This window comes from Rhineura floridana, chromosome 2, assembly GCF_030035675.1.
Source record: "Rhineura floridana isolate rRhiFlo1 chromosome 2, rRhiFlo1.hap2, whole genome shotgun sequence".
In the NCBI taxonomy this organism is placed as follows: domain Eukaryota; kingdom Metazoa; phylum Chordata; class Lepidosauria; order Squamata; family Rhineuridae; genus Rhineura; species Rhineura floridana.
In genome coordinates this window covers 10675153-10688267 of record NC_084481.1, presented here as the reverse complement: position 1 = coordinate 10688267, position 13115 = coordinate 10675153, and the positions used below count along the sequence as shown (strand labels likewise).

The 13115-nt window shown below is 40.5% G+C and overlaps 1 protein-coding gene across 12 annotated transcripts in view; it reads right to left on the bottom strand.

Annotated features, from left to right (window-relative positions):
- Positions 1 to 13115, bottom strand: part of HDAC4 (histone deacetylase 4) — a 247008-nt gene that overhangs the window by 59717 nt on the left and 174176 nt on the right. For all 12 annotated transcript variants that reach the window (XM_061607760.1, XM_061607759.1, XM_061607767.1 and 9 more), the window contains 4 exons: positions 11384 to 11430; positions 9226 to 9333; positions 8817 to 8872; positions 96 to 183 (listed from right to left, as the gene is read on the bottom strand). In XM_061607760.1, coding sequence (XP_061463744.1) covers positions 96 to 183; positions 8817 to 8872; positions 9226 to 9333; positions 11384 to 11430 — 299 coding nt within the window. The remainder of the gene's footprint in view (positions 1 to 95; positions 184 to 8816; positions 8873 to 9225; positions 9334 to 11383; positions 11431 to 13115) is intronic.

Sequence of the window (13115 nt, the reverse complement as noted above, 5' to 3'; positions counted from 1 at the left end):
TTTTTAGACCACAGTTTTGCTGAAAGAGTTCTTGGATTTTGTGCCTGTAATTGGGGGGGGGGGGAAGAGAGAGATAAAAATGCTATTTCACTCACCCAGTCCACTATAAGTATTTTGTTCACATTCAGTCTCTGCTGGAGAAGCTTGGCTGAAATTGCCACAGAATTAAAATAGCAAAACCCCCTGAAAGATAATGGAATATTGTAGATGTATATGTGGAAAATACACTTAAGAACTTCAGCACCAATTTTTTTTCTAGAGGAAATTACATTTTAGAAATTGCCTTTGCTGCTGCTCCAAAATGGGAAATATGATAAGAGATATTTCTGACTGAAAGCTACATGAGGGGGACGTACAAGCTATTTAATGCCTGTGCCAAACTTTTCCAATTTCAACTTTTAGATCAAAAGTACTGCATTTTGTTCAGTACAATTTGTTCAGATATGAACCTGCCCGTTCATTACGTTCTACATCAAAGGCCCTCCTCCGAGTTCCGACTCATAGAGAAGCTCGGAGGGTGGTAACAAGAACTAGGGCCTTCTCAGTGGTGGCCCCCGAACTGTGGAACAGTCCCTTCGATGAGGTGTGCTTGGCGCCGATGTTACTATCTTTTCGGTGCCAAGTCAAAACCTTCCTCTTTTCCAAGGCATTTTAATCTAACTTAATCTAGTTTTAACATGTGCTGTAACTGTTTTTAGTTTTCTTACTCTCTTATATTGTTGTTGTATTTTATTATGGGAATTTTATTGTATATATTTGTATTTCTTTGTTGTACACCGCCCAGAGAGCTATGCTAGTGGGGCGGTATAAAAATTTAACAAATAATAAAATAAAAATAAATAATTCAGAGGTGGGATGGGGGGTCCCTGAAAAAAGTACTTGAGAGAATGTTTGATCCTATTTGCAGCCATTTGGTTCCCTTGCTGCTGCTTTGGCAGAATTCTCTCCTTCCTAGAGTGATCCCAGGCAATCAGGGATCACCCAGTGAACCTGATGGTGTCAATATTAGAGATATTGTAGCCAACAGATTTGGCTATATGCTGCTGTCACTGGGGGCAAACAAATAACATTTAGAGTTATGGCAGTGCTTCCTAAATAAGCAATGCCTATCTTTTTTTCATTTTGAAACAAGAGTCAGAGCACCCAAATAGAGTGTGATGGCATCATTTTGGAGAAAATATATATAATTGTTCTAGCATTTGTAACAAAGTTGTAAAATGTATTAATACAGGAAAAATAGTATAAATTTTAAAAATGGCATGATAGAATGTCTTCAAATGGAATAAAATGTATATGTAACAGTATCAGTAAGTGGAAAAGTGTTCCTTCTGCCACCAGACCACTCCTTTTAAAAAATGTGAACCTTTTTACAAACTCAATTATTGGGTTGAACATAAAACCCTGCAAATCAAACTTCTTTGTGCAAAAGTAGAACATGCAGCAAGCAATAAATTCACATCTCTTTTTTTTGTGCAAAAATAATCTTCCTTGGCACAGAATATGCATGATTTTAGTGCAGTACTGAACAGTTTTGGCTGAGCAAATTACAGGAATCCAATTCAGAAGGTATATAAACACAACCAAGTGAACTACAATGTAGATAAGGACTTAAATGCATCAAAGAGATGTCGCCAGGTCATGTGATGATATTACTTCTTCCAGGGATTATTCAGGGGGAAAAGGAGGGGAAAATCCTAATCTTCTGACTCTGCACTGATGGCACCTGTTTGGGGTTTTTGTTTTTAATTTCTCTTTAAATGAAATGCATAACAAGACTGAAAGATACTTTCCTAGAAAAAATGCTGCTTTTCACTTCATACCATGGCCTTGTCTCATTACCTCCTGCCTCTTCATTCATTCATTCATTCATTCATTCATTCATTCATTCCCTCCCTTCCTACAGATCACAGCACAGGAAGGCTTACAACGCAACATACAGTAACAATAACATATAAAATCAAATAAAAATCTTTTTGCATCCACAATGAATCACATCAAAGGTGTTTAGAGTGGTGAACTGGCTGGTCTAGGCCAGTATGGTATCATCAACAACAGACCACTCAATAGCCTGTTGTGAGAGATTTGCAAATCACTTTGAGGAGAAAATTACTTGGATTCATGCTGAACTTGATGCCACAATTAGTCCAGGCTTGCGGAAGGTCCCTAGGGTACCACTGAATTATGGGATCATTTTCAGTCGTTGCAGCCTGGACAGGACACCTGCGGCAGTGAGGCCACCTATGTGCCACCTTGATCCCTGTCCATCATCATTGTTAAAATCTAGTAGGAGGAGATGGACAGGATGGATCCATGGAGTGGTCAGTGCCTCACTTTGGGAAAGTTATGCCCATGAGGCGGTGTTTGGACTCCTCTTGAAGAGACCCTCCCTGGATCCAGAGGTTTTAGAAAGCTACCATCCAGTCTTTAATGTTTCCTTCCTGGGCAAGGTGATTGAGAGAGTGGTGGCCAGCCAGCTGCAGGCATTCTCGAAACAGCCTTGGTGGCCCTGATTGATTACCTTTTCTGGGAGAGAGACAGGGGCAATGCAACCCTGTTGGTCCTCCTTGATCTCTCAGCTGTTTTTGAAACCAATGACCATCATGTCCTTCTGGAGCAACTGAAGGAGGTGGGAGTGAGAGGTATTGCATTCCAGTGGTTCCGCTCCTACCTGCAGGACCACTACCAGAAAGTAGTATTAGGAGATTGTTGTTCGACTCCATGGCTTTTGGACTGTGGGGTCCCACAAGGGTCCATTCTGTCTCCTCTGCTATTTAACAGCTATATGAAACCACTGGGAGCTGTCATCCAAGGATCTGGAGCACAGTGTCATCAGTATGCTATTAGCACACAGTGCTGTATCTCCATTCCATGGGAAACAGGAGAGGCTGCGAGGGTGTTGGACAGGTGTCTGGAGGAAGTGATGGGCTGCATGGGTGCCAATAAACCAAGGTTGAATGCTGATAAATCAGAAGTGCTGTGGGTGGGTGGAATTAGGTGTACGACGTTTTCTGGAAGTGGTTGTACTCTCCCTGAAGGACCACATTCTTAGTCTGGGAGTACTCCTGGATTCCAGCTTGTCACTAGAGTCCCAAGTGGCTTCTGTGACTAGGAGTGCTCATACCCAGCTAAGGCTAATTCACCAGCTATGGCCATTCCCAAACCAGGATAGCCTGGCCTCCATCTGGATTACTGTAAATGCGCTGTTTGTGGGGGCACCCTTGAAGACGGTCTGGAGGCTGCAGCTAGTGCAGAATGTGGCTTCTAGGCTGGTAAGTGGGGAAGTCCAATGGGGCCACGTGTCACCAGTCCTGAAAGCGCTGCACTGACTGCCAGTGAGCCACCGGGCCCAATTCAAAGTGTTAGTACCAGCATATAAAGCCATAAATGGCTTTAATAATTCATGCCTAATTGTTGTACATGAAAGATCATAGTCTTATACCAAGACATGTGTCTAATGTTAACACAAAACTTAGCAGCATTGTGTTTATCAACTTGTCAACACATACAGGGGATCACAAACAAAGCCAAGCCTCTATTTGTCTTTCCTATTAACCCCCCTCCCGACCTTTAGGAGAGGCAGGCATTTCTCTCGTTTCTGCCAGAGTACAGAGAAGGTAAGAAAGAGCATGAGAGACTCCATACTGCTGCACAAGATACAGGAAACTTTGCCTCTCTTCCAAGCACTCTGGCAAAAGGAAAGGGCTTGGAAAACAGGTGGCATCTTTTCTTAGTTGCACAGAAATTTAAAAAATAAACAGCAGAAGCCTCTCTTGCTGTTTCTACCCAGCAAGTGTGAAAACTCCCCACCTCTCTTCTGTGTCCTCTCTGTTTGCCAGAGAGCTTGAGAGAGAAGCAGAGCCTTCTCTCACTTGAATTGCCCACAGATACAATTCCAGAGCAGGTTACGATTAAAACAAATCCACATACATAATACAGTAACTAAAATACTTGGCAGATAAAAGGCAACCAGCCAACTAAAATAAACAAAAAACGCTGGCACTATGAACTCCTACAAAAGCCTGGGTGAATGAGCAAGTCTTCAGGTGGTATTAAAAGCTTAAATGAACAGGCCAAAGCCATATCTGAGAGGAGAGGGAGCTGGGACACAGTCACTGAGAAGGCTCTCCCCACTACCACTGCCTCCCTTTGCCACAAAGCAGGCCACAGACAAAGGTGGCACAGTTAGGAGAGCCTCCCTGGAAGATCTTAACAAAAAGGTAGTTCTTTCAGGTATTCAGGCCACAAGTTGTATTAGGCTTTGTAAGTAAGACAGGTACCTTGAACAGGGGTCAGAAGCATATAGGTAGCCAGTGAAGTTCAAAATTTGTGCTCACAGTCGGCCATCCCAGACAGAAGCCCAGCTGCCGCATTCTGCATTAGCTGTAACTTCGAAACCAACTTCAAGGGCAGCCCCACAAACAGTGTCAGTTTCACGGTACTAAGCTCTTTCTGTCCAGGGGTGGCCACAGCTGGAGAACCAGCTGTAGTTGGTAAAAGGAACTCTTTGCTGTGGAGACCACTTGAACCCCCTATGACTACGATGGCTCTAGGAACACCCCCAGACTATACACTGTTCCTTCAGAAAGAGTTCAGCCCCTTCCAGAACAGGTAACCTGCCGAATTCCTGGACCTGGGAACTGCCTAACCACAGGACCTCTGCCTTGCCAGGATTCAATTTCATTAGCCCTCATCCACTCGACCACTACATCCAAGCACTCATCTAAGACGTGCGAAACTTCACCTAACTCAGTTTGTTCAGAGAAATAGAGGTGGGTGACATCAGCATAGTGCTGACACCTCTCTCCAAAACCCCTAATATCTGCTCTCAATGGCTTCATATAGATGATAAACAGCACTGGACACAGAACACTGTGGCACCCCAAAACCAAGGGGTCAAGCTAGCTTCAACCCAATGACACTTTCTGGTAGTGGCCCTGTATGTAGGACTGTAACCACAGCAACACCATGCCCCTGACTCCCAACCTGCAGAACTGCTCCAAGAGTATACCGTGGTTTATGGTATTAAAGGCTGTACAGAGAACCAACAGGGTCACACTCACCCATCTTACTCCTGCATAACAACATAAATAGTTATGCAGGATCAAAATTCAACAGGGGTGTGGGGGCTTTCTAGTGTATCACATGTACTGGACAGAAGCCATGGGTGTGTCCTCGGTGCAATTAAGCTCCTGGCCCTCAGAGAACAGGTTTGTTCCCCTGACGCCAAGATGGCTCAGCTGGAGAATCTGAGAAAAGCTCCCTGGACGTTATGGAGAATGAGGGTGTCAGGCTGAGGAAGAGGGAAATGATCCCTTACAAAGGACCCATTCGTAAGGGGACAAGCAGTTATCCCCTCATCCCAAGGACATTATTTGGGGGGTAGAAGGATTCTGGTAGTGGGTGATTCGATCATTAGGAACAGAGGTAGCTGGGTGTGTGATAGGCATGCAGATCACAGGATAAATTGCCTGTATACGGATGTTGCCCATCATCTAGATAGCCTGGTAGATAGAGCTGGGGAGGATTCAGTGGTTGCGGTGTATGTTCACATTAATGAGATGAGGAAATGCAGTTGTGAGATCCTGCAAGCGCAATTTAGGTTACTAGTTTGGATGCTGGAAAGCCAGAACCTTCAAGGTAGATTTCTCTGAAATACTACCGGTTCCACATGCAGGGCCAGCTAGACAGGCACAGCTGTGTAATCTTAACGTGTGAATGAGACGGTGGAATCAGGAGGAGAGGTTTGGATTTGTTAGGCGCTGGGGAACATTTTGGGACAAGCTGGGTCTGTACAACTGGGACAGGCTGTTGGCACTTAAAATCAAAAAGGTGACAGAAGCTTTTCAGTTGACTATGGGGAGAAAGCCGAGAGGACCTGAGGAGGGTCCACTTCAGAAAAAAATCTCCCTCCTGGGATAAAGAAGAAGGTGCAAAAAACTCAACAATTTAAACAGGGGAGGGGTAGAACTAGGCATTGAGAGTGCAAGGGCACGTGACAGCAATTCAGAGACGCTAAAGCACCATAGGCTAAAATGCAAGTGCCAAAGACACTTTTGAGGAAGACACTGTGTATGTTTATATGCAAATGCCAGAAGCCTCTAGCCAAGATGGATGAGCTGAAGTGCTTGGTGTTAGAGGACAGCACTGATATAGCGGGCATAATAGAAACCTAGAGAACTAGTGGAACACAGTTCTATCTGGATAAAAATTCTATAGGAAGGACAGGGAAAAGTGTACTGGAGTTGGCGTTGCTCTGTATAACAAAGAGGGCACAGAGTCCAACAAGCTAGAAATTCCAAAGGGGCAGACTCCTCCATAAAATCGTTGTAGGTGGTGATACCGGGCCTAAGAGTAATTTAACACTGGGGATATGCTATTGTCCCCCATATCAAAATGCTCAAGGAGACCTTGAGATGGAGAATGAAATCAAGGAGACATCCAAAAGAGGAAATGCTGTAGTAACAGATAACTTCAACTACCCTCACATATACTGGGTGTATGTGTGCTCCAGCCACAACAAAGAGGTAAAATTTCTAGATACCCTAAATGACTGTGCCCAGAATTGTCGGTCATAGAACCGACCAGAGGGACAGTGGAGCCAAGAATGTGGTGTGAGATGCGTTGTTGAACCAACTGGGAAAAGTGACCATAGTGCTACTAAATTCAACGTAATAGCTAAATGGACAATCACCAAGAAAATACAACATTGTCACATTTGACTACAAAGGAGGAATCTTCCCCAAATGAGGGAAAAAGAACGTTGAAAGGGAAAGTCATGAGGGTCAGTCTCCAAAATCCTTGGGAGTTGCTTAAAACCACAATATTAAAAGCTCAGCTAGAACATACACTGCAGATCAAGAAAGGTACCACCAGGATCAAGAGGTTGCCAGTGTGGGTAATAAGCAAAGTCCAATAAACTAACAGAGAAAAGGTTTCCTTCAGAAAATAGAAGTCCCAATGAGGTGAACAAAAAGCAACAAAAACTTTGGCAAAAGAAATGTAAGCAGGCAATAAGGATTGCTAAAAAACAATTTGAGGAGCACATTGCTATAAATATACAGACCAGCAACAATAAAAATCTTTAAATACATCAGTAGCATTAGTCACAATTCACAAATCACCAGGTCTGGATAACATCCACCTGAGAGAACTTAAAGAACTCAAACTAATAAGTAAGTTGTCCCTAAGATCAGCCTTCATACCCGAGGACTAGAAAGTGGCCAATGTAACACCAATTTTTAAAAAGGGATCGGGGGGGGGGTCCTTGAAACTAGAGGCAAGTTAACTTAATGTTTCTTCTGGGACAACTGGTGCAAAGTATTGTTAAAGGTAAAATTACCCAGCATATCAAAGAACGAGTCTTGCTAAAGAGGAACCAATATGGCTTCTGCAAGAGTAAGTCTTGTCTCACTAACATATTAAGAGTTCTTTGAGAGTGTAATAGAGGTGATCCAGATGGCATTATCTTCTTAGACTTTCAAAAAGCTTTTTTCAAAGAACCTCACCAAAGACTCTTAAGTAAGTTTAGCAGCTTGGAATAAGAGGAGAGGTCCTCTTATGGATTGGTAACTGGTTGAGCCAGGAAGCAGAGAACAGGAATAAATGGGCAGTTCTCCCAATGGAGGGATGGAGAATGTGGAGTTTCCACCAATTTAGATGGCTTTAAAAGAGGTTTAGACATATTTATGGAGGATTAAGCTATCAATGGCTACTAGCCACAATGGATATGTTCTACCTCCCCTGTTGGAGGCAGTATGCTTCTGAATGCCAGTTCCTAGTAATCGCAAGTGAGGAGAGTGCTGCGGTGTTCCAGTCCTTCTTGCAGGCTTGCCATAGGCATCTGGTTGGCCACTGTGAGAACAGGATGCTGGATTAGATGGTCCACTGGTCTGATCCAGCAAGCTCTTCTTATGTTCTTACAACAACTGAAGCCACAATTGTTGAGTAAGCACTGCTAGTTCAGTCATGACATATTTTAAGGAATATACAGGACTCATGCAAAGCAAACACACCAAACTTTTAAGGAAATGTGCAACAAAATTCCTTTTCTTTTAAAAAACCTTTTATGCAAAAAAAAAATCAATTGAAAGGAAATAAGCTCAATGTCAAGTCAGAGATTAATTTAAACATTTTGCATTAAAATTTGTTCTAATTTTCTTGAGAAAACTTTAAGTTGCCTGCATTTTTTGTCGCTTAATGTAACACTTGCCACTATCTGCCTTACTGCTTAATAACATTCTGCAACAGTATCAAGTCACATGTATTAACTGCCCTTAGGATCTGACTAAAAGGGCTGTATTACTGCCATTAAACACATATCCATATGTAATACATACCCAATCTGTAAATCTGTAGGGCTAAATTAATGCTAAATATGTTGTCTGAGAAATGGTCATCTCTGAAACTTTGAAGGCAGCCACACAATCTGACCCCCTTCCTAACTGCCTTAGCTGCTGGGAGGGAAACAGGCTTGCACTGTAGTAGCTAAATAAGCATCCTGAGAGGCGTGGCAAGAGATTCCTATTTGTCCCACATGCCTCTAATACCCCTTGCTGTATATGCCTTAACCTCAAGAAGATCAGGCTGCTCTATCCAGTCACGGCATCAAGCTGACAATCTCTTTCAGAAGAAAAAAATACAAGTATAAAAAACTTTACACGTGACAAAAACCCCAGAATCCGAAGTCTTTGTAATCAGATGTTTATAAGAAAACAGTAATAATAGCCCGTCTGTCCCAACTTAGTATTATACTTCCCCCCCCCCCTTCATTCAAGGATCTAACATTTAAAGTATCCAAAGCACAAACACATACTCACATGGGTGTACTTTCTTCTGCATGGTGACCAGGAGGTCGAACTACAGCAAATCCATTCTACCAAAACAAAACAAAACCCCCACATATATTTCAAGCATATCAAATAATTGTAGTAGAGTTGCTATACGGTTTCTGGCATATTCTGATTTTTTTTTTTTTTAAGTAAATAGAAACTGGGAGGAAAGTGGTAGGCAACCAAACCAAGCCAAACCCAACCCAGGTACCTTTTAAAATGCAGGAAAATGTTTATCTGCCTCCTAAATCTCAGGGATGCTACTGAAATCTGGAACTATTTCAAGGAGGACTTCACTTTACACTTGATTTATACACTCATTTGATTTATAATATTCAGTCATAATGACCCAGCCATTCTCACAATATGACAAAATAATTATTTATATCATACTAACCTTCAGTTCCCCAGTAGCCACTTTAAAAACAAGCTCTATGACACATCCAACAGCAAGACGAGCAGCACTGAATGAATGTACTTCATTCCAAATTGTATCACTGTCAACCTAAATAAAACAGATTCACATCAGTAAAACTACAGGTGCGGATTCTGAAACTATTTTTCAAATTCACCAGACTGTGTACTAAATTCTGTAACTATGCTACTTGTGTAAACTGCTAATCATAATTCCAGCGTTAACTGATACAATCATCAATATCTGCACAACTCTTACATTTTTAACAAATAAATGTAAACAAACTTTGATATAAGGACCTACAAGTGGACCACACCCTGACCTAAGATGGATTGCAAGAGTGGCATCACCACTATAGTTCTATTTGCTTGGTTTGCTTCCCCCCTTCCTCCCAAGAGATAGCCACTAAAGGTTTCTAAATTATTTATTTATTTATTTTAAAGCATTTATATACCATTTAATCATTAGCATTAGATGAGACACTATAGGTAAGGTCCAGGAAAAGACTCCAGTTTTCTTTTCCTTCACCAAAGGATATAAACTCTGCACATGATCAGGGGCATTAACCATATAGCACTGTCTTGAAATGCGTCAAAAATCTGTAACTGGTGTAATTTTTTCTGTATTTTGTAATCAATTAATGCTTTAAATGCCTTATAAAATATATGCTTTATACTATTGCCATTAGATACCATAATATCATTATTTCTATCATTATTATTAATTATTTACATTCAAACTGCATTTTTAAACTATCCTCCAACCAAAAGGGAACTAGGCAGTGTTCAAATATTACTATAAAATGCAACATATCAAAACATCAGCATTAAAACCATAAAATCATTAACACAGTAAAACATCAGCAAATTTTACAGAACAAGCTTCCTACAGTTAATGGAACAGCCAACAGACATCTGTCCCCACAAGCTAGAAGGAACAAATATCAACCTATGTTAAAAAGATGTTAACAAGGAGGGCGGCCATAACTCCAATGGAAGGGAGTTCCACAACTGGGACACCTTAACAAAGAAGCCCCTGTACCTTCTCTATTAATAGTTAACAAGGACATTTGTTTGTTGTTACTGAGAGGTGTTCTTTTAGCCTACACTTTATTATTTAAGTTGATTTTATATTTGGAATGGCATACAAATGTTGAACACGCTATGGTAATGTCTCCAACACTTACAAGTTTTCTTATGGTGCACCAGAAATGTCTTCTTATCTGAACTCATTACATGTCATGTTAACACTATCTTAATTGGTAATATTTGGGGTAGATGTGGTATTAAAATAAGCTTTTAAAAATTTCAAATGAGGCAAGTAAGAGCTGTTGTGAATATGTAACAGGAAAGCTACTGTAGTAGATTTGCATCTCTACATATTAGGCTGTAGTTATAGTTTATTTATAATTTATATTGCTTACAATTATACTGTAACTGCACTTGCCAAGAATGAAATTCTATTACAGCGTAGAATGCTGATGTCAGCTACTGCCCCAAAGCCTCACCAAGAAGCAGAGCAGGTGGGAGAGGTGTGGGAAGAGGCAACATAACCCATATATAGCCTCAACTGCCTTGTGTAATGGAGGTGCCACTGGAGAAGCAAAACTGAGCAATGTCACACTCACTATATTGTTAATTATAATTATTGTTATTTATTTATTTGATGAAAAAATATATTCTGGTTTGTATCCAGTGGTGTTTTTTGTGCTGATGAAAGTCTCTTTGATACAACAGAGACTTCCATCAATGGAATGGAGAGGGAGATATTTGATTACTCCCCCTCCCGGCTTCAGGACCTGCCCTCCAATATCTGCTCCAGAGGGTCGGAGGTACATTCAGAATAGCAAAGGAGGTAGCAGTGGGGACTGAAGGGAGGAAGGGGAAATCAGTGAAAACTGCCTCCCTGTTTTTTGATGAGAGTCTTCTTGCGATCAAATAGCCTTCTGTCAGTGGAAGACCACCACTGGATACAACCCAATTCTTTCATGTAAAGATTTCCTCAATGCTGTTATATATTACGTCTTTAGCATTTCTGTGCTACAAGCAAGTACTGTATTATTCACTCATTTTATCTATACACAATGAAACTGTGGTAGAGATACACATATTATTTACATGGAGAGTGAGGAAATACTCACCCCAACACCACCACAAGGGAGTCTGACAAACATTGATGTTAGAGAGCCTGGGGGAGTTAAAAGTAGGGCAAAAAATTGTTTAAACAGTATAATTCATTGCTTTTAAATGAATCTGATAGCATGTTAAAAATCTGCAATAGAAAATCATGAACATACAGTGAGTCGCACTTCAAGTCAGCTCAGCAGAAACCTACCCATTCACAGGCTGTTTAGTGTTGCATGTACATATCTGCTTCCATTTGCCTCTTTCTTACACTAGTACCCTTTGTCTTCCATAAACCTTCAGTCTTGATTCTTCCACACTAGCTTCCAACACCTTCATTGTCCATTTACACTCCATCTATAACATCATCTTAGTGATTTGTTAAGGGTTGCAGTATTTATTTATTTAAATAACATAGCAGTGGACCGGCTACCTTGGAATGGTTGCCTTTCCCTGATTTATATTGATCTTATAATTTTTTCAGACTGTGCTCCTGCTTAATTAAAAACAAAATCAAAGTATCCTTGATTCTGATTGGAACACAGATCCATTTCTGCATACTTTCTAACATATTTTTGTCTTGTTTTGTCATAAATCCATGGCGCTCCAAAGAAATTTCAAGAACATCCTCATTCCCACCAAGAGATGCTTCAGAAAAAGAAAGTCACATCAGTATCATTCTCTCTGGGCTTATTCAAATGTTACCAGCAATTTAACTGAAAGCAAGAATTCATTAAATGTGATTGGGGCTCCATAAGGTTGCGGTAGCATCCAATATTAGTTTCCCAAGAAGATAGTCAGATCATGCTGGCTACATCCAAATGTTATGGTAAGCCCTAGTTAATAGATTATCATGAATGTACAGAATGTACCATGAACCATAAGCCTTGGTTTAGTGTTATGTACAAATTGGAAATAATTGTTTTTGCTCAAATAAATCATGATCAGTAAACCAAGAACAAACCTTGACTTTAGACTGTGGTTTCTTTGGAGTGAAATGAACCACAGTCTCCGGGTTGCATGCAACACTAGGCCCAGTATTGCAGTTAGTGGCTGTTGCTCAGTAGTGAGGAATACTGTGCATTCATGGTAAACTACTAATCAGACTTACCTTGATGTGCAATTGCACCCATTTTAAAAACTCAAACAAATGACCCTGGTTCCCAGGGAGATGTAGCGCGGAAGGGGTCCTTACCAAACATATTGAAAATCAATAGTCGTGTAGCTACATGGAGCCCAATCAATGGCAATCGCTCCATTTTCACAATAGTTTTCTTTCTTTTTTTTATCATTAATTTTTATTCAAATTTTCAAAGACAAAAAACAAAACAAAACAAAAATAATTAAACAAAATAAAATGTTGACTTCCGATTTGTCACAGATCAGTTATAGGTCTACAATATATAACAATCCTGTCTCTTAAATTATATTATAAAATCACTTTCCTCCAGTAGTTATCTTAATTAATCATCAAATCTCATAAACATTACTTTATTCTTTCCACAAAAAGTCAAAGAGAGGTTTCAATTCCTTGAGAGATAAATCTTTCCATTTTTCTCCAAATAAACATGTCGATTAATCCATCTCGTTCAAATCTGTTAGGTCCAATAATTTCAATAGCCATTCTTCCATTATCAATGTTAATTCCATCTTCCATCTTCAATAATCCTGTTAAGTCCAGTAATTTCAGTAGCCATTCTTCCATTATCAATAATCCTGTTAAGTCCAGTAATTTCAGTAGCCATTCTT